At 40.2% G+C, this 22,482-nt stretch overlaps 1 protein-coding gene across 1 annotated transcript; it reads left to right on the plus strand.

Moving 5' to 3' along the window:
- Positions 1-1,681: 1,681 nt before the first annotated feature.
- Tmprss12 (transmembrane serine protease 12) lies at positions 1,682-21,660 on the plus strand. The gene is made up of 5 exons (XM_013159039.3): positions 1,682-2,329; positions 3,123-3,318; positions 15,153-15,421; positions 15,983-16,125; positions 18,604-21,660. The coding sequence occupies exons 1-5, from the start codon at positions 2,086-2,088 to the stop codon at positions 18,853-18,855; spliced, it is 1,104 nt and encodes a 367-aa protein (XP_013014493.2). The 5' UTR covers positions 1,682-2,085; the 3' UTR covers positions 18,856-21,660.
- The last annotated feature ends 822 nt before the right edge of the window (positions 21,661-22,482 follow it).

The raw sequence follows: 22,482 nt of genomic DNA on the forward strand, positions 1-22,482 counted from the left end.
ATTGTGAACCAAACATTAGGCACCATTCTTAAAAATTCCGGGTTATTTTCAAGGAAAATTATTCATTAATATAGATGTACAGCCAGGTATGATGGTGGATGCCTGCAACTCCTCAAGAACCTGAGACAGGAAGAATACAAGTTCAAGAGCAATCTGGGCAACTCAGTAAGACTGCCTCAAAAAGGGGCCACAGATCGTTCAGTGCTCCCTGAGTTTAATACCCAGTACCATCTCGAAGGGGAGGAAGAAAAAAGGCAAAGGAAGGGCTGGTGGTGTAGCTCAGGAGTGGTGAGTTTGCCCAGCTTGCAGAAAGCCTGGACTAGATCCCCAGCACCTCCACCTCTAAAACAAAAGTCAAAAATATAGGAAGTAGGGGAATGAGATTTTGAAGTAGGAGGGATCGGGCTCAACTCCAAATACATCATGCGAGAGTTAAGAATTTATAGCCGAGGAAGGATGATGATCAGTGGTTGGAAATACCACTGAGAGAGTACATCAGAAATAACAGTGATTGTAGTTAAACTCACTTAACAGGATTCTGGATGAAGACATTGTTATAACCTAAGCCCCCCTAACTATCCTAAGGTCTGTTCTAAGGTATAAGCCCACCTGCTGCTTCCCCTCCCCTTCTCCCTTCAAATTTAACTAGGTTAAGTTTTAACTTCCTGAAGGCCATAAAACAAAGGCCTGAAGTAATAGCTCCTCTTCCCTACCCGGTAGCCCGTCACAAATTGTGCTAATTGCATTAGATTGTATTAGATTGTACATTCTTCACAAAAATATCTTCGTTTGTATCACAGTAATACCTGTAACTTGGCCTTACTGTAAATGTGTGTTTTCCTTTCCCTCTGGGCAAAGGATTGATATGTTAATCAATGCTCTCCTCTGTAAAGAATTGTAAAATCTTACCTAATTGATATGTTAACCATTGTTGCCCACTACAAATAGAACAGTTGTGGTAGGTAACTAAGGTTGTTAATTGCTGTTAGACCTCTCTATTCTTTGCTAAGGAAAACAAGATTTCTTCTTATCTAAACTTGCTAGTATGCAGGGAGACTTGCAATTGCCGTTTTTGCTTTGTAGTGCGTCACACCCCCATCTCCCTCCTTACATTGTGTGACCAGCAGCTGTTTGTGGATTTACAAGATAAAAAGTCCTGACTTTTAGCTGTGAGGTGCGCAGTCTCCAAATTGGCTCCCGGAGACTCGTCACCAGGCCTGGATTTTACCTAATAAAGCCTTTGCTTCTCAAATTTTAATTTCTTGCTTTCTTGGATTTTATACCGGGGTCCGAGTTATCACAACATCACCTCAGGAGAGTAGGCCTGAGGTCCCTGATCAAATATCAGAGGTGGGAAACTCAAGCAAACAAGGCTTTACAAGAAAGGGCACAGATTGTCCTAGAAGAAGACACAGTAACCTCAGTTTTGGTTGAGTAAGGGCTCTCTGTCACCTGCAACAGTGATATCTTCACAGATGACTTTTTGAGTTAGGCCTGGTTCACTGTTCTATTGTGGGGTTGCCTACTTGTTTCCTGGCTTCCTTTACACAGTAACAGATTGCTAGTCATTGTGTGAGGCACAGCCATGAAGCAGGCTACACACACACACACACACACACACACACACACACACACACACACACACACACACACACACACGCACGCATGCGGATGAGGCAGGGTGCAGTTACCAAAGGTCAGGTTCAGCCCTCAACTCTGTAGGGTAGTTCCTTAAATCTGATTTTATCAACTCATCCAGAGTTGATGTACTCAAGGCATCCTATTGAAAGCCATTAAGAGATTGATCTGCAGCACAAACACTGGGCTGCCCAGCGGTTGGACGGCCTCTAATCCCAATCTCTGCACCTGCATGGCTGGGCGCTGCCTCCCCAGCCTTGGCCATGGCCGCGGTTTGGACGCCACTGCTTTTGGGAGCCTCCCTGGTGCTCCGGGTCTGAGCTGCAACGTCCTGGGGCCTGCACACGGTCTCTCTGTCCTTTGTGCCGCTCGGACCCAGGGAGGTGCTGCCATTAGGGAAATCGCAGCGGGTGTTGGGAGGGCAGCACACTCGATGCGCTGCCGGCCATGAGCGGGCGCCAGTATCGTCGTCATCCGGGCACCTCGCCGGCCCTCGCGCCCGCCGCCATCTTGCGTCCGTCCGCTGGAGCCGGCATGGGGCTGGTGAGACCCGCGCTGTTCCTATTGGGGAGCGCGCTCCTGTGCACCCAGCACCGCTCGCTCTCCAGAGGGGCCAGCGGCTTCCCTCGGGCAGAGGCGGCACACAGGCTGCAGCAGGCCCCGGCCCCGCCGCGAGGGCCGGCCACGCAGGGCAGTACCTGTTCACCCGCGGGTTCGGTCCCCGCACCCCTCCCTCCGCCGGCCCCCGGGGGTCGCTGGGCTCCCTCCTTGTGCCCTGTCCCGCTGCCTCAGCCACCGAGTCGCAGGCCTGAGCTGCTTGGTTCGGCGTTTACATTCGCATCGTGCGGATTAATAATTCCTGGGCGAGTCGAAAGGGCATTTAGGGACCTTTTCACGGCCGGTCGGAGCAGTTACATGGCTACCGCACTCGCAGCGCCCGCCCCATCCAGCCCCTCGGGCTGGGGCTGGGGCTGAAGCCGCGAACCCCAGACCTCACCCGGCCGCCGCCCACGCAGCCCCCAAGTTTCAGGCTCTTAACTGCTGTTTTACACAGGGCAGGACATGAACCTCGCCGCAGAAACTTACAGTATTTTTATACTTTTGGGAGTAGTTTTTAAATGGTGCAGATGTCTATTTGAAAATAATCGACGCTGGTATGGTTATTTCTCCTTAAAGATTCTTTCAAAATCTAGGCATCACTCAGGTATCTGTTTTGACTCATCAGGGTTTTTTTTTTGTTTTGTTTTTGACTTTTTGAGACAGTCTTGCTATTGTAGTTTCAGGCTGGCCTTGAACTCATTGTGTAGCCCAGGCTGGTCTCGAACTGGAAACGATCCCCTGAGTGCTGGGATTACAGGCGTGCACTACCATGCCCGGAGACTCATCAGTTTTTAAAACAGGAATTTAAATGTGTTCCGATTAGGAAGTAACAAATATGGTAATATAGATGCTCGGTTCAAATAATACTCCATTTTTATCTTTAGATTGCGGATCAGCACCACTTAGAGATGCACACACAGGGTCTCGGATTGTAGGAGGCAGAGAAGCGCAAACTGGGGTCTGGCCGTGGCTCGTTAGCCTGCAGATTCAAAACAACCATAACCTCTTTCATGTGTGTGGAGGAAGCCTGGTGAGAGACAGGTGGGTCCTCACAGCTGCCCACTGCACTAAACAAACTAGGTATGTATTCAGCACGGAACTCCTGTTTGTCCCCACTACACAGTATTTTGAATTGGTAGAGGACCTTTTGACTTAACTATGTTCAGTTAAACCACATAGTTTATAAGTGGCCATAAATTATAATGCATTATCCTGTACTGTAATGCATTCATTTGAAGTGTATCATTTAAATCAGAATTTGGGACAGTTATGCAGTAAAAGGAGCAAATGCTTTAGTGTTCAGTTATATGGCATCTCTTCCAGTTACTTAGTGTAATCACAAGAAATACCTAAATGAATATGGTTCTGCTCCAGTAAGACATGTTATATAAACATGAGGTTAGTGCCAGGTGTGGTGGCACATGCCTGTAATCCTAGCTGGTGTGAGTTTGAGCCAGCCTGGGCTACACAGCAAGACTGTAAAATCAAAACAAAACAAAAATCCCCTATGAGGTTTACAGTTCAGATAAATTAACCAGGTACACATTATTTTGTTAAGTGCTTGCAAATGGGAAAAACATGCTTTGTTTGTGGGCTAGATAAAAACCACAGCATGTTCTCCCTAGAAGTGTCACTTCTCTTGATTTCTAAGACACATTGGTGGACAACAATGCTTTAAGTGGGTGAGAGGGAGGGGGAGAAGAAAGAAAAGCAAAAATTAATAAGTAGAAAATAAATGAAAGCTGGTTACGGAGGCAATAAAAACGTTTAAACTTCTGGCAAGGATGTCACAGATAAAGAGTAAGACTCAAATCATGAATACTGTATCAGTAAAGAAACTGGAAGCAGTGAGATACTGCAGCCATTGAGTGGGTAACAGTGGAACGCTACTGTAGTCCAACTTGAAAGGTGAAAAGGTATCCTGGTATTTGCAAGAAGTAAAAAGTCCTTCCTAACTCAGTTCCAGGGGTAGCACCTGTTACCCCCCTGGGGATATAACTGGGTGATGGATTTTTCCTTGTTTAAATTTCCTTGCCTCCTTCCCTTCCTTTCTCTATCCCTCCACATTGATCTCTTCTTTGCAAAAGATCTATTTCTCTGTTTCTTACTATCTTTTATTAAGCTCTGTTTTGGGACAATTTATACTCTCATACTTCTCATATAAGAGAAGTCATGCAGTATTTAAGTTTGTATGCTCAGTTTATTCCAGTTAACATTACAGTCTCAAGATGCATCCATTTCCCTACAAATGACTCAAGTTTAGCTTTAGAGCATAGTAGTACTCCATTATATATAAATACCATATTTTCTTTATCCATTTATCTGTTGGTGAGCGTATATATCCACTGTCAGGCTTTAGCTGTTATGAGTTGTCCTACAATAAACATGGGTATGCATGTATTACTATAGTATGATGTGAGATCTCTGAGAGATACCTAGAAGGGGAGTAACTGGCTTGAATGAAAGTTTGTTTTAGCTTTTTAGGGATCTCCGTACTGATTTCCATAGTGGCACCAGTTGACATTCCCACCAGTGGTGTAGAAAGTGTCTTTCCTTGCAGCACCACATGCTTGCTTGCTTGCTTGATTCATTTGCTTACTGACAAGACAGTCATTCTTTCTGGAGTAAGGTAGAATCTCAGTGTTTTTCTAATTTGCATTTCTCTTACAACCAGAGTATTTTTCACGTATTTGGCCATTTGTACTACTTTTTTTTTTTTTTGAGACAGAGTTTTGATATGTAGTTTAGGCTGGTGCTGAGCTCACCATGTAGCCCAGACTAACATCAAACTCACAGCAGCTCTCTTGCCTCTGCCTCACGAGTACCGATTACCGTGGTGTACACCGCACCCAGCATTTGTACTTCTGAGAAGTGTCTGTTCATTTTGGTTGCACAGTTGTTTTAGTCTTTTATTTTGTGGAGTCTAATTTTTTGAGTTCTGTGTAATACATATTAGTCCTCTGCCCAAAGTCTAGCTTACAAAAGTTTTTTTCTTATTCTATAGATTGTTTCTTCATTCTACTGTTCCCTTAGCTGTTCAGAAACTTTTAAATTCAATATATTTTAACTTGATATTGTTGTTTTTTGATGCCGTTTCTTTTACAATTGGGGTTTTGTTTAAAAAGTCCTTTCCCATTGGATGTGGTAGTGCACACATGTAATTCCAGTATTTGGGAGGCTGAGGCAGGAAGATTGCTGGAGTTTGAGGCTAGCCTGGACTACATTGTGAGTCCAGGCCATCCTGAACTACATAGCAAGAGCCTATCTCAAAAAGCAAAAAAGAAAAGTCCTTTCCCAAAGCTATGTCTTCAAGAGTCTTACCTATTTAATCTTCCAGTGGATTTGGTTTTTCTGTTTTAATAACTATGTGTTTGATCCACTTTGATTTTTTTTGATGCAGGGCAAGAGATAGGAGTCTAGATTCCATCTTTGTAAAGCTTTCTGAGCACCATTTGTCGCAGAGGCTGTTCTGGCCCCTTTGTTGAAGACGGAATAGCTGAATGTGTCTGGGGATGTTTCTGTACCCTCGGTTCCAATGGTAGCATGCTTTAGGGCGTGCCGTCTTACAAACACCTGCTGCAGCACTCCCGCGCTTTGCCGCCTCTGTTCCGTCCTCTCCCATTGATCTGCGTGTCCGTTGTTGTGCTAGCACCGTACAGTGGGTTTTTTTTTTTTTTTTTTTTTTGTTTTTATCATGGTAGCTTTGCAGTGTAACTTGCAATCTGGATTGTGATACATCCTGCTTTGCTTTTGTTGATCAGGATTGCTCTTGTAATTCTGGCTTTCTTTTTTCCCTCGAATCTACCTTATTCAAAGATAAAAAGAAAGGAAAAAACAAGAAAAAAAAAACACTACAAAATGTCAAAGCACATCAATCAGGGGGGAAAAATGATACATACATTGCACATTATCATCCCCAAATCATTCACCCAGAGCATAAGACATCTGCACTCAGTTATCTGAACAATACCAGTAATACTTAGCGAACTCAGAGAAATCAGTACTGTAACTATCTTACTATTTGTATATACATATACATATGTTTTTTTCTTCCAGCTTCTCACACTAATGAAACAATACAATGTTTACACATGTGTGTCTTATTTATTTTACCATTATGTTTTCAAGGTGCATCCATTTACCTATAAAAGTGTCCAGTTTATTCTTCTTTATGGCCTAGTAGTACTCCATTGTATAAAAATACTTTTTTTTTTCCTCCATTCCTCAGTTGAGGGGAATTTAGGTTGTTTCCAAGATCTGGCTATTACAAACTGTGCTGCTATAAACATGAGTGCACATATATTGCTGTGGTATGATGTTTTTAATTCTTCAGGGAAGATACCCAGAAGGGGAATAGCTGGGTCGAATGTGACCTCCAATCCTAGTTTTTTGAGGAATCTCCACACTGATTTCCACAGTGGCTGCACCAGTCTGCATTCCCACCAACAATGGAGAAGGGTTCCTTTTTCCCCACGGCCCCTCCAGCATTTGTTATTGATTGATTTCTTAATACTAGCCATTTTTTCTGGGGTGAGGTGAAATCTCAGTGTAGTTTTTTTTGTTGTTGTTGTCTTTTTCCTTTTTATCGGTACCGGGGATCGAACTCACGACTGCCTGCTTGCAAGGCAGGCGCTTATGCCGCTGAGCTAAATCCCCAGCCCCCCTCAGTGTAGTTTTAATTTGCATCTCTCAAATGATCAGTAATGTTGAAATTTTGTTCACTTATTTATTTGCTGTTCGTATTTCTTCATCTGAGAAGTGTGTGTTCATCTCAGATGCCCATTTTTGGATTGAGTCTTTAAATCTGGAAGGACTGATTTTTTTGAGTTCTTCATATGTTCTCAATAATAATCCTTTATCTGAGGAATAGCTGGCAAACGTTTTCTCCTAAGTTATGTGTTGTCTCTTCACTCTGTTGGTTTCTCTTGCTGTGCAAAAGCTTTTCAGTAGGATGAGATCCCATTTGTTGATTCTTTGCAATAAGTCCTGTGCACTCTGGATTTTATCCATAAAGCCTTTTGAATTTGAATGTTTATAAAAATTGCAATACTCTTAAATTGAAAAATACTTGTAATATACATTTACAATACATACAAAAATTATGTATTACTTACAAAATTCCGAAATGAGAATGAGAACCACCAAGGAACAACAAAGGGATAATAAAAATTTACCACTGAGTTTAATAACGTAGCCATTGTTGACCATCTAGGATAGTGTTGGTGGTTGGTTTGCTTTGTCATAAGACGGCTTTAGTAACCTGAGATAAAGACCTATTCCAATTTTCTGTAGTTTTTTTTTTTTTATCATAAATGAGTGTTAGATTTTGTCAAGAGCTTTTTCTATACCTATTGACAAGATCATGCGGTTTCTGTCTTTGGTGCAGTTAATGTGGTGTAGTTACTGATTTGCATGTGCTAAACCACCCTTCCATCCCTGGAATGACTCCTACTTGGTCATGATTTATAATCTTGATGATTTGTTGCGTTCTGTTTACCAGTATTTCGAAGATTTTTGCATCTATGTTCACTAAGGAAATTGGCCTGTCAAATCCTTTTTTGGTTGGATACTTCTCTGGTTTGAATTGATTTTTTTTCTCCAAACTTGAGTTTTCACATTAGGTTGGCTTTTTGGAGAGGGTACCGGAGCTCAAACTCATGACCTCTCACTTGTCAGGCAGGCTCTCATGCTGCTGAATTAAACCCTGAGCCCATTATGTTGGTCTTTCATTATTCATATTCTGGGTTCTGGGTTTTTTGTTTCACTTCAGTTTGGTTTGGTTTGGTGGGGGCAGTGTTTGTTTTGGGATGCTTTTTTTTTTTAGCTTTTTTTCTGCTATGGGAATTCACTGCTATAAATTTACCTTGTAGGACCACTTTCGTTTTATAAATTCTGGTACAGAATGTCAGCATTATCACTTAATTGTAGAAATTGTCTAATTTCTTAATTTCATCTATGACCCATTGGCTATACAGGAGGGTGTTCAATTTCCACATTTTTGTATTTTCTTTTGCCATTGAGTTTCAATTTCATTGCACTATAGTCTGATAATATGCATGGGGTAATTTCAGTTCCTTTGCATTTACTTAAGCATGTCCTATGAGCTAGTACGTGGTCTATTTTGGAGAATGTCCCACGGACAGCTGAGAAGACTGTGTATTCTGATATTGTGGAGTGTAGCACTCTGTATACAACTACGATATCAATTTGTTTTATGATTTGGTTCACTTCTGGAATTTCTTTGATTTTTTTTTGGTCTTATTAATCTATTTGTGACAGTACTGTGGTCTCCCACTAAAATTCTTCCCACTATAATTGTATTAGTGCTTATTTGATTTTTCAGGTCCATTAATATTTGTTGTATATAGTTAGATGTATCGGTATTTGGTGCATTTATATTTGACTGGTATCTCTTTGTCTTGGATTGTTGCCTTAGCAAGTATGTAGGAACCTTCTTGGTTTCTCTTGATCAATCTTAGGTTGAAATTCACTTTGTGTATACAACAAGCTGGACTTACGGGGCACAATGAAAGCAGTTCTAAGAGGAAAATGTATGGCAGTAATACCCATATCAGGCAAACAGAGCAAGCCATATAAACAACCTAATGTTGAACCTCAAACTTCTAGGAGAAGATCAGGCTAAGCCAAAAGCTCATGCAAGGGAGGAAATTATAAAGATCAGAACAAAAATTAATGTATTGGAGACTAAAAAAATACAAGAAATCAATGAATCCAAGAGTTGGTTCTTTGAAAGATTAAATAAAATTGACAGACACTTAGCCAATCTGATCAAAAAAAGGAAAAAGACTGAAATCTATGCAATTAGAAATGAAAAGGGTGAAATCACAATAGACCCTGGAGAAATCCAGGTCATCTGTACCTACTTTGAAACCTTGTATTGTAGTAAGTTGAAGTATGTAAAATAAATGAACAGATCCCTATATACATATGAATTACCAAAGCTGTGTCAGGAAGATAAAAAACTCCTAAATAAACTAGTATCAATCAATGAATTTGAAGGTGTAATTAAAAACCTATCAACAAAGAAAAGCCTGAGCCCTGATGGATTCACTGCTGAATTCTACAAGAAATTTAGAGAAGACCTAATACCATTACTTCTCAAACTCTTTAATGAATTGAAAGGGAAATAATGCTCCCAAATTCATTCCTGGAAGCAAGCATTATTCTGATTCCAAAACCAGAGATGGACCCAACAAAGAACAGGCCAATCTCCCTAATGAGCATTGATGCAAAAATCCTCAATAAGATACTGGTAAGCAGAATGCAACAAGTCATCAAGATTATACATCATGACTAAGTGGGATTCATCCCAGGCATGCAGGGACAAAAATCTATGATCATCTGAATAGATGCGAAAAAAGCTTTTGACAGAGTCCATCACCCAGTCACAATAAAAGCCCTATAGAAAATTGGAACAGATGGTCTTTATCTCAATCTGATAAAAGCCATCTATGACAAACCAACAGCCAACATCTTCCTAAATGGACAAAAACTAAACCTTCTAAAATCAAGAACAGACAAGGATGTCCACTGTCTCCACTTTTATTCAACATAGTCCTGGAAACTTTAGCTGGAGCAATTACATAAGAGAAAAAAATGAATAAAGATAGGAAAAGAGGAAGTTAAGTTATTGTTGTTTACAGATGAAGTGATATTCCATATAGAAGCCCCAAAGACTACACTAAAAAACTGCTAGATTTAATAAGCTAATTCAGTAGCCTAGCTGGATACAAAGTTAACACTCAAAAATCAATAGCCTTACTGTACCATGAATAACAAACTCACAGAGAGAGAGAGAGAAATCAGGGGAAAAAAACCCTTCACAGTCGCATCCAAAAAAAGAAAAAGTCTAGGAATCAGTCTAACGAAGGATATAAAAGACTGCAACAGTGAAAAACTACAATACGCTGAAAAGGAGATTGAAGAGAATATTAGAGAATGGAGAGATATCCTGTGTCCTTGGGTGGGAAGAACCAATATAGTGAAAATGCCCATACTTCCAAAACTGTTATACAGATTCAGTGTAATCCCAATCAAAATTTCAATAGCATGTCTCACAGAATGAGAGAAAACAATCCTAAAATTCATCTGGAACCAGCAGAAACCTAGAATAGCAAAGGCAATCCTGGGCAACAAAGGCAAGATAGGGGGCATTGTAATCCCTGACTTGAAATTATACTTTAAAGCTAATGTGATAAAAACAGTGTGGTACTGGCAAAAAAAAAAAAAAGACCCAAAGGTCAATGTAACAGATTAGAAGATGCAGAAACAACTGCAGACACACTAAGGACTAAGCCACCTTGTCTTTGAAAAAGGTGCCAAACACATTCACTGGAAGAAACAGCCTCTTTAATAAATGGTGCTGGATAAACTGGCTTTACACATGCTGAAGATTAAAACTGGACCTTTATCTTTCACCATGTACTAAGCTAAAATCAGCATGGATCAAAGATCTTAATATTAAACATTAAACCTTCTAGAAGATAGGGTAGGTAAGAAGACACTGGAGTAGGCAGACTTTATGAAAAAAAAACTCAAATTGCACAGGAACTATCAGAAAGAATCAACAACTGGGGTCTCACCCTATTGAAAAGCTTTTTCACAGCAAGAGAAACCATCAACAGAGTGAAGAGACAACATATAACTTATGAAAAAATATTTGCCAGCTGTTCCTCAGACAGAGGATTACTATCAAGAACACATAAAGAACTCAAAGACATCAGTCCTCCAGATTTAAAGACCTAATCAAAAAATGGGCATCTGAGATGAATACACACTTCTCAGATGAAGAAGTATGAACATCAAATAAATAAGTGAAAAAATTTTCAACATTACCTATCATTTGAGAGATGCAAATTAAAACTACGCTGAGATTTCACCTCACCCCAGAAAAAAATGGCTAGTATTAAGAAATCAATCAATAACAAATGCTGGAGGGGCTGTGGGAAAAAAGGAATCCTTCTCCATTGTTGGTGGGAACGCAGACTGGTGCAGCCACTGTGGAAATCAGTGTGGAGATTCCTCAAAAAACTAGGATTGGAGGTCACATTCGACCCAGCTATTCCCCTTCTGGGTATCTTTCCTGAAGAATTAAAAACATCATACCACAGCAATATATGTGCACTCATGTTTATAGCAGCACAGTTTGTAATAGCCAGATCTTGGAAACATTTAAATACCCATCGACTGAGGAATGGATAAAAAAAAAAATGTGGTATTTCTATATGTGGAATACTATTCAGCCATAAACAATGATAAACTGGACATTTTTATAGGTAAATGGATGTACCTTGAAAACACACAGATTAGTAAATAAATATGACATACATGCATAATCATCACAGTTTTAGTATGATAATCATAAAACATGTATTTTGTCCCAGAGGGAATGACTTCAGCCAAGCAGTGACTCAGGCCACACCTATCTTTACTTTGTCCACTGTGAGCCATTTTTAGTTGACTTTTGGATGTTTTACAAAATTTCTGATGTGTTCCAAGGTTTCAGTTTTTTGCATGTGGATATCCAGTTGTTTCAGTATATCTATGGAGGGTACAGTCCTTTCTCCATTTAATTGATTTTGCATCTTTGCCAGAAATCAAATGTGTTATGTCAGTATCAATTTTGGGACTTTATATTGATACTTTGGTGTTTTATCTGTCTTGGAGCCAATGCCATTTTGTCATGATTGGTGTAACTTTGTGATAAGTTATGGGATTGGAGAGGGTGGAGCTCTAATTTTGTTCCTTTATCAAAGTTGTTTAGACCATTCTGAATCCTTTTCATTTTTACAGAAATGTAAGAATCGAAATGTTCATCTAAAAATGACGTTGACAGTTTGATAAAGGATTGTGTTTTCTTATTTTTATTATGTTCTATTTTTTATTTCATTCTTTTATTTTTATTTTATTTTTTTTGTACCAGGGATCAAACTCATGACCTTGTGCTTGCCAGGCAGGTGCTCAAGCCACTGGGCTAAATCCCTGGCCCATTCTTTTATTCTTAATAAATTTTTTAAAAAAAAATTTAACTACCTAGATTCTGTCTTCTTATAGACTATTAATCTTCATAGTAAAAACAGTAATAAAAGTGATTAGATCCGTTTGTACCACCAGTAATGCAAACCACTTGATGGACTGGTTATGCATATATCACTGGTGGTTCAAGCTAGTGAGAACATGTTCAGAGACGATTGTGAGTCTGGATCAAAAAACAGAGTCTAGCAGTGGGTTGCCTCCACTGTATTACTTTTTATCAGCTTTTACTAATAAAATTAAAATCTGCCAGTGGGACAGACATGCATGTTTCATCGATGGTTCACGCTGCCTGGCAGTGAGATCTACAAGTCATAGCCTCAATGTGAATGAGTTAAACAACACTAAGATTCCATCTTACACCAGCAAGAATGGTGATCATCAAAAGGTCAGCGTGCTGGCATGCATGGCTGTGGCACAAAAAAAGGAACTGTGCTGCGTTGTTGGTAATGTTAACCAGTACAGTTGTTATTGGAAATCAGTGTGGGATTTTGCCAAGAAGTAAAACTAGAAATTGAGTATGAGCAGCTGGTCCCCTTCTAGGGATCAGGGCCCAGTAGACTGTACTATGCCATTATTGGCATGATGTAGGGAGAGGGGGAAAGAAGGGAAGAGGAAGAGAAGAAGGGAGAGGCAAGGCAGAGATAAAAAAGAGAGCCATGTTCTGTTGGCATTTCTCAGAGCTGGGTTAAAGTGTTAGTGTCGAGGGGTTTAGCAGGGGATTTGTAGCCCCAGGAGGACCCATCCAGGGGGAGCGTATGTAGTTAGAGCCTGAGAGAAGCTGGGGGGCTTTGGGGCCTGCTGCTGTGTCTGGATCCGCTGCGCACTGCTCGGGGAAGCGCCAGCCCGACGCGACAGGACGGCGAGTGGTTTCCTTCGGGTGGAGCCCTGACCTCCCCTTACCCTCCTGCCACACGGGGACACCTGGTACATACGTGTCGCATGGAAGGTGGAGAAGGGGGAGGCGGGATAGGACACTGGGGACGGTAACAGAGTAGGGGGCAGGAGGAGACAGAGGAGAAGGAAACTGACAGAATTTAAAAGTAAAGCTAAAAGGTAACACTGGTAAAGCAGCAAAGCAGACCGGGAGAGAGATTCAGAACCCCGCACGGGGCGGGCGGGAGCCACCGTAGGGCGCCAAGCCCTGGCGAAGGTGTGCCGGGGTGTCCCTCGGCCACCGGCCCCGCCCCACCCGCCGAGCGCGCGTCCCCCCCAGCGTTGGCGAGCACCGAGCGCCCTCCCGCCCGCCGCCCGAGCCTCTCCTTCCCCTCCGGGCCGGGTAGGCGGGGCCGCGGGAGCTCAGCCGGGGCGCTGGGGCGGGCCTGGGCGGAGCAGCTCTCCCGGCTGCCGGGGGCCTGCGTGTGTCTCCCCCTTTCCTCGCGGCAATTCGTGGCGTCTCTGGGCTCCGGCCGCGCTTTGCTCCCACTCGGAGAGAAGGTGGGATGTCTGTGTCCCGCCGCGGCTGCCCAGCCTCCGGGGTGCGGGGGAGCAGGGACCCAGACAAGTGACACCGCTCCCCTTCCTCGGCACAGACCTTGACTTCGATCTGGAGCAGATTGCTGTTGGTGTTGTGCACTGGGTGGGACTGCCACCCCTTTCAGAACACCGGTGTTATTTGGCGTCAGCCGCTGGAGTGTCTCCAACACACCTCTGCTGCAACCAAAGCCGTGTGTGTGTGTGTGTGTGTGTGTGTGTGTGTGTGTGTGTGTGTGTGTGTGTGTGTGTGTTAATTTACGATTATTTGCTGCTGCTTTTTACCTTCAGTGTAATGCTTCATAAAATTCCCCTCCAGAGTCTTGCTATGTAGCCAGGGCAGCCTGCAGTTCATAATCATCCTGCCTTCGCCTCCCAAGTTCTGGGTTACAGGTGTGTGTTACCACACCTGACCAAAATCCTTTCTCATGTCTTTGTTACATATTTATTATGTATTATTCAACTATTTTCTGGTCTGATTTTTAAAACATTTCCATGGTAAGTTTATTTCAATTTTTATTATAACACTTCAAAAAATAGAAAAGTCACCACATAGCTTCAAATGATCACCTTCTGTCTGCTCTTCTCAGCCGCCCTTCCTCGCGCCTCCCTTCTGTGGTAGTGGAAAGCATTTGTTCTGCCCCTGAGCGCATCTCCAGCCCAAGGCTCCAACCATTTTGAAACAAATTTCAGACACTTTTAATCTCTTTGGATGTCTCTAAAAGAAACTCTTTAAAAGACTTTTCATTTAAATATTTAATCCATTTAGATTTTTATGTTGTAATTTAGTGTTAATCCAGAGATTTAATTTTATTAATTCTATTTCTCTTTTCAAACAGCTGTCTCCAAACTAATTATATATATATACACATTATATAGGAACCAAACTATATATAGTTACATATATCATACATATATATAGTTTAACCTTTTGCCCATAAGTAAGAAATGCTATCTTAATCATAGATTCATTTCTCAAGTACTTAAATCTCTGTTAGGATTTTCTGTACCATTGATGGTTTTTTCTCCTCTACATCATGGTATCTGGACTGCTGCCTTTTATTTTTCCAAGCACTGGGGATTGAACCTGGGTCTTTGCACCGAGCTACATTTTTAGTACTTTAAAAATTGTTTTTATTTCGAGACAGGGTCTCATTAAGTCATTCAGTTGCCCAGACTGGGCTTAAAGTTCTGCCTCATTCTCCCCAAGCTCTGGGATTATAGTGGCCAAGCTCCATTACTGGCTCTGAGCTTCTGTTTTATAACTTATGTCACATGATGATAGGATTTAATTTTTTAAAATCTAATATGATAAAAACAAAAGCTTGTGGAAGACTCAGAATATTTACTTAAATAAACATGTGTAAAATAAAAACACTTTGTTTCAGAGATCCTTTAAAGTGGAGAGCTGTAGTTGGAACCAATAATCTACACAAGAGTCATTCATATACCAAGAAGATAAAAGTTAAAGCAATTATTCTCCACCCAGACTTCATTGTGAAAACTTACGTAAATGACATCGCACTCTTCTATTTAAAAAAAGCCGTACGGTATAACAACTATATTCAGCCTATTTGTCTACCTTTTGATACTTTCCAAAAACTGAATGAAAATACAGCATGTTTTATAAGTGGCTGGGGAAGAACAAAAGAAGAAGGTAATTATAGTCTGAATTTCATTGATATACATACTCCTGCTTATTGGCAAAAGATGGTCAGTGCTTTTATATGCAAATATTCTTTTGTATATGTGTATTTATTTATTTATTTTTATTTTTTTCTTTTTGGTACCAGGGATCAAATTCATGACAGTGCACTTGCAAGGCAGGCTCCTACGCCACTGAGCTAAATCCCTGGCCCTATATGTGTATTTAAAACATTTATGTGCTTATTTGCTCTGTCAGGGTCAAATCCAGGGCTTTTTGCTTGCAAGGCAAACACTGTACAACTGAGTTGCATTCTCAGCCCCATTTTATGTATTTATTACCTTTGTTGTGTGAGCAAATAGATTGAACCAGTAATCAGAAGTCTTCCATTCAAGCAAAGCCAGGAACTGGTAGCTTTATAACAGTGATCCTCCTGCCTCAGCCTCCCTAGTGCTGGGATTATGGATAGATAGGTCTGTGCCACTACGCCTGATGTAAACATCAGCATTCTAAGTCACTGTAAGAATGCCTGCTCTCTAAAATATTTTACTGGCTTTCTGTTGTTGTTAACAGGTAATGGCACACATATATTACAACAGGCAGAAGTACATTATATTTCTCGGAAAATTTGTAACTCTGAGAGGAGTTACGCAGGAGCAATTCCTAACACTTCATTTTGTGCAGGTGATGAAAATGGAGATTATGATACTTGCAGGGTAAGACCAAAGAATTTTCCCTTAAGATATTTTCTAAATCCAGAAAGGAACTTGAATAAGAAGTTCAATTATTTCTGATGATCTTAGTTATCAGGAGTAAATATACCAAATTCTTTTTTTCTCTAGCTACTTAGTCCAAATCTTTTTTCCTGGTTCTTTTAGTTTTTAGTTTCTTTGGGTTCACACTTAGGCACAATTTCCCTTGAATTTTCTTTCTTTTGTAATCATCTTTAAGATACAATGCATTTATTTACACTATATAATTCACCTTTTTAGTATATTTATGGACCTGTTCAACAGTCACCACAATGTAATTTTAGGATATTTTTGTTCACCTCGAAATGAAACCCGTATCTACTGGAAATCACTCCTCCTTCTCCTCCCACCTACCTCTAGTCCCAGCATCCACTAATCTCTGTAGAGTTGCATATTCTGAACACTTACTGTCTGGACATTTCTGGAGTAATTCAGTATGTGGTCTTTTGTAACTGGCTTCTTTCCCTTAGTATGCTTTCAAGGTTCATCTGTGGCCCAGAATGTGAGTTCTTTGCTGATTTTATTGCCTTCTGCATCATTGTATGGATGAGTCACATTGTGCAGCCATTCATTAGATGATGGTTATTTGGGTTGTTTTTCTTCTGTATCTACTATAAATAACATTGCTTTGAACTGCCCAACTGTATTCCAAAGTGGCGACACCATCCGGTGTCCCACAAGCAGTGTTTGAGTAGAGTCATCCTTGTGTGTGTGAAGTGGTTATCTCATCATGGTTCTATTTGTGTTCTCAAGTGACTAATGATGAACGTCTTTGTAGGTACTTATTAGCCATTTGGGTGTCTTCCTCAGAGAATGTTTCTTTGGGTACTTTCCCCATTTTAAGATTATCTTTTTATCACTGCGATATCAACATTTAAAAAACATATTCTGGACACCTGTCCCTACTACATGCATGTCATACAAGTATTCTCCCCCATTTTGCAGAGGTGCCTTTTCACTTTTCTAATGTTGTCATTTGTAGCATAAAAGTTTTAAATGTTTTAGGAAATTCAGCTTATTTTTTTCTTGTCTCTTTTGGTTATCTTTTCTTTGCTCCCATTTTGGTGAATGAACCCAGGGCTTCACGTACACTGAGCAAGCATTTGTGTGCTTTTTGACTCTCACTTTTCTTTTGTTTACCAGCACCCACTCTATCAGCCCTTCAGTTTCAAGGGTAACGCGTGCTCCCATCTTTTCCTAGTCATTCTTATTTCTGCAGGTTCTAAGGTTTACCCTTCCTGTGATATTTGTCTTAAAAATCTAGATAAATAAAATAGTCAAGAATACAATCTAATTAAATTGCATTTCTAGCCAAAATATCTTTTTTTTTTTTTTTTTTTTTTGTCTTTTTCTCTTTTATAAGTACTGGGGATCGAACTCATGACCGCCTGCTTGCAGGGCAGGTGCTTATGCCGCTGAGCTAAATCCCCAGCCCCTAGCCAAAATATCTTTATCATCACTAAATAATTATTCAACATCTGCTTTTCACAGAGAACCATAAACACTCAGAAACATTCTCCTTAACCTTTAGGGACTGGCAGTGTGTTTATTGCTTTGAATTAGCAAGCCTTACAAACAGTTTTGAGTGCATTAACAATCTTGTTAAAAGGTATTATTATTTATAATACTATTTAGAGTCTTCACAATTTATTCTCATTTTCGTGCACTAGCCAATGTCCACATCTAAAAAGATAACATCTTTTGCAAGATACTAATTTATTTGTCTCCTCTAGCTAGAGGAGGCTGTGTATATACAAATCTGGAAAAGTCCTTCATACATCTTAAAATTTTGCCTTTAACACAGTGTTAACAAGAGAAATATTGTAAGGAGCAGTTTTTACAATATTTTTGTACACTTATTTCTTATAATTGTATTTTTAAAATTCAAGCAGTCTCATTTATAGTATTCTTGTTCAAAAGTGCAGGTGAGTTTATCTACTAGCTATATGATTTCTCCCAATACCTGCGCACTCAGTACTTTCTAAGTTGGAATTAAACTAAAAATATGTTGATCAGTCAACCATGATGCTAATGTGCTATTGTGAGCTGTGTGTGGTGCCTCTCTACTGAGACACTATCTCACTGTGCTTCCCTTTCCCCATGTCGTTCATTTGTTTTGTTTTGGCAGTACTGGAGACTGAACCTAAGCCTTCCTTTCTTTTTTTCCCTCCTCTCCTCTCCCCATCTTAGTCTTGCTAAGTTGCCCACGTAGTATTTAATTTAGCAACTACCTCAGCCCCTCAAAATGCTCAGAAAATAGGTCATTCCATTATTAAGGTCTAGCTAGCTATTGCAAAAAAAAAAAAAAAAAAGATTAGCTATTACTTGGAGGAGTAAATAAATGTTTATATAATGACAGGGTTAAAGTGATCAATTTATCTCAGTTCTACCGTGCTTAAAAATACTAAAAGTAACTAATATTATTTTGGAATTTTTTGATAGGGTGATAGTGGTGGACCATTAATGTGCTACTTACCAGAACATAAGCGTTTTTTTGTAATGGGAATTACCAGTTATGGATTTGGCTGTGGTCGAAGGTATTTTCCTGGTATCTACAGTGACCCATCATTCTACCAAGAGTGGCTGACAGATCATTTCTCCAAGGCAAGAGCTACAGGCATATTTAATGTAGATATTTTAATTGTCCAAACCCTTACAGCTTTAGGTTCTATCATCTTCCTAGCAACAATGTAAAAAAATTCTGAAGATTTGCTACTTTATTTTGTATTGTATCCTCTTTTACATCATACATAATGAAAGCTATTTATTATTTTAGCAATTAATTACTCACTTTAAGAGTTCCCCCCAAAAGCATTTTTTTTAGGAAAAAAAGAATTGTGACATAATTACATACACAGTTGTAAATCTGTTCTACCAAACCACATCCATGGTAGAACTTGATTATTTTATGTTATAATCATAATTTTGTATTTGGAATACTTTGCTAGCAGTTTGCATAAAATATTTAATTAAAACATGTTCTTTAGGTGTATGAATATCATAATAAAGAGTTTATAATTAAAATGAAACTGTTCTTTGGTTAATCAAAATTATTTTGTAATTTATGATCTATAATTTTAAAAAATTATAATCTCGTTTCTCGTTCTTCAAGAATACTTGGAGAAACAGTGTTTACTTCTCATTTAAGTTCTAATTTGGCTGGGAGTTTAGGTCAGTGGCATAAGCACTTGCCTGGCAAGCATGAGGTTATGAGTTTAATCCCCAGTACCAATAAATAAATAAATTCTAGTTAAAGCAATTTATATAATGTGAATACTCATTACCTATAAGAGAGAATTGCAAAGTAGACATCTCCTATTCATTTACTATTTTTATTCAGGGATTTATGAGGAGACTTTTTCTAACTGACTTTCTAAATTTTCTTTTTTCTAAAGACTATCTTGGGCTCCCTGAATTAACTGGAAAGAAGGGATTCAAAGACATGCTTAAAGGACAGAAGCCAATCTGGCGTAAATTTTATGTTGACTAATCTATAAAATATATTACTGAAAAAAAAGAAAATGTTTAGCACTTGGCCGGCATGCATGAAGCCTGGAGTTTAGTCCAAAGTGTGTGACATGAGCCAGTACACTCGGTCTGCATTTTCTCTGACACTCATGTGTTGATGGATATATAGGCCGTTTCCATAGTTTAACTATTGTGATTATGCTGCTATAAACATGGGTAACATGTATCACTATAATGACTTTAATTCTTTCAAGATGATACTCAGAAGAGGTACAGCTAGATCAAATGGAATTTCTATTTTTAATTTTTATGAAGAATCTTCATACTGCTTTTCAAAGTGGTTGTACTAGTTTGTACTTCCACTAACACTAGAAGGGTTCCTTTCCCTCCACAGCCTCACCAGCATTTGTTGTTGAAGCTTTGATAATACCCATTCTTACTGGAGTAAGATGGAAGCTCACTATGGTATCGATCTGCATTTCTCTACTGGCCAAAGATGAACATTTTTTCATGTACTTATTGGTTGTTTGGGCATCTTTCTGAGAAGTGTTCATTCATTTTAATTGACTTTTTTGATTGAGTTAAATTTTTTGATTTCTTTATACATTCTAGATATCAATCCTCTGGTCCAGGGAGTAGCTGGCAAAAAATTTTCCCATTTCCATAAACCTTTACTCTGTGGATTGTTTTCTTTGCTGTGCAGAGCTTTTAAATGTGATCTGATCTCATTTGTTGATTCTTGGCATTATTTCTTGTGTAATTGGTGTTCTACTCAGAAAGTCTTTGCCCATATGCAAATGTCGTTCAGAGTTTTATTTATTTTACCTCCCAACACATTCAGTGTTTTTAATATCCTGGTCTTTGATCCACTTTCATTTGATTTTAGTATATGGTAAAAAGTGTGTGTGGAGATTCATTCTTCTGCATGTACATAACCAGTTTTATTAGCATCATTTATTTGAAATTATGTTTTTCTGCAGCATATGTTTTGGGCCTTTTTGTCAAAATTCAGACAGCAGACAGTAGATGGAATTATTCTTGCATCCTTAATTATGAATTTTTTATTTTAAAGAGGATAAAACCAAGGAAAATAAAACAATAAAACCAAAACAAACCAGTGTGACACAGGACTTCAAAACAATGCAAAAATCAATAATTTCCATAATGCCTCTTGTTGTATTCAATATAGCTGCAGATACCTTCAGACATAGTAAAAATCAAACACAACAGAATCAATAAAAAAAAATGAATGCAATAAAAAACTTCAAAACAAGACAATAGTAAATCTAAAATGGCTACCATAATATATCTTGTTATCTTTGAAAATGCTGCTCATGCCATCGGATATAACAAAATCAAACAAAACCCAAACCAACAAAACAATAAAAATGATACAAGACTTCAAAACAAGACAATAGGGAATTAACAATGGCTAACACCTTCAGAAGGAGATTCCCCCTAGATGCCACACTGTGTACCCTTATCCTCTGAACCTATGATCAGACCTCTGGCTCTAGACCTGCAAAGTCAGTGAAACACCAAAGCACCGCAGGCATCCAATTGCATTTCACCCCCATAGCTATCATCACAGCCTGTTTCTCCAGATCTGCCAGTCGCTTACGGAGTGGGTGATGAGTGGGTGATGAGTGGTGATGACGGGGAGGGGTGTTTCCCTCTTTGCCAGTCTGGGTCCTGGAAGGGACTTGGGTCTGGCTGTGTGTGACCCCACCCCCCAGATGGCCTGCGCATGGCGCTAGTTTGCAGGGATGGCTTGCTTCTTGGCAAATCCTTATTCTCTTCCTTTGCAGTCTGCAAATGGTAGTGACTCACAGAGGAAGGCTTGGGTCTGGCTGTCTGTGTCACCACCCCCCCACCCCCGCCCTCGCGGGCTTCTGGGTGAATTACTCTCCCTCTTTAGTCCGTGAATAGCGCTGATTCATGGGGGAAAGCTCTATTCTATTTTTTTATGTTTATCCCCCCCCCCCTTTTTTAAAATTTCAGTACTGGGAATCAAATTCAGGACCTTATGCTTGCCAGGCAGATGCTGTGCTGCTGACCTATATTCTTGGCCTGTGTTTTGTTTTTGAGATAGGTTTCACTACTTAGTTCAGGCTGGCCTTTAACTCACTTTGTAGCCCAGAGTGGCCTTAAACTCCCAGCAATTCTCCTGCCTCAGCTTCCTAGGTGCCGGGGTTGCTGGTGTGCACTGTTAGGTCTGAGAAGAAGAGGGAAGAAGAGGGGAAGAGGGGAAAGAGGTCCGTGGAAGGAATGGAGTGGACGGCAGTGAAAGTAGTGGGCGGCGGTGGCTTTATTTCGGGAATGCGGGGAGAGACACCCCCCCCCAGCCCCTGGGGCGCAGCATCTCCACTGCACCCTGGCCGGTGGTCTCTCTCTGGAACACACTCTCCCTTTCTCCTTCTCCTTCTTCTCCTTCAACACGTGGAGTCAGGCCCATAAGTAACCTCTGTCTGGGGCGGACCCCAAGGGGCATTAGGGATGCACAGGTATTTCATTGGCACACGTTTTGGCGCCAGGGTTACAGGGATGGGGGTATAGGGTTACAGGCAAATCTATAGGGGCGGAGGAGGTAGGAGCCCCCTAACTTGGCTGCCGCTTTTCCTGGTTAAGGTGTCCGGTCTGGGCCAGCAACTCTTTCAGCACCACCGCACCCACTGCCCAAATAAGCTAGTGATGCATCTCAAAGTCCTAAAAAACAAGATTAACTCAAACCTGAACTTTTGTAATAAAGAAAGAAATTATAAAGATCGGAGTAAAAATTAATGACTTTGTGATTTAAAAAAGACCAACAAATCAAAGTTGGTTCTTACAAAGGATAAACAAGATTGTTAAAAC

This window comes from Cavia porcellus, unplaced genomic scaffold (assembly GCF_034190915.1).
Source record: "Cavia porcellus strain 051 isolate PalLab524CR breed Dunkin Hartley unplaced genomic scaffold, mCavPor4.1 scaffold_8, whole genome shotgun sequence".
Classification (NCBI taxonomy): Eukaryota; Metazoa; Chordata; class Mammalia; order Rodentia; family Caviidae; genus Cavia; species Cavia porcellus.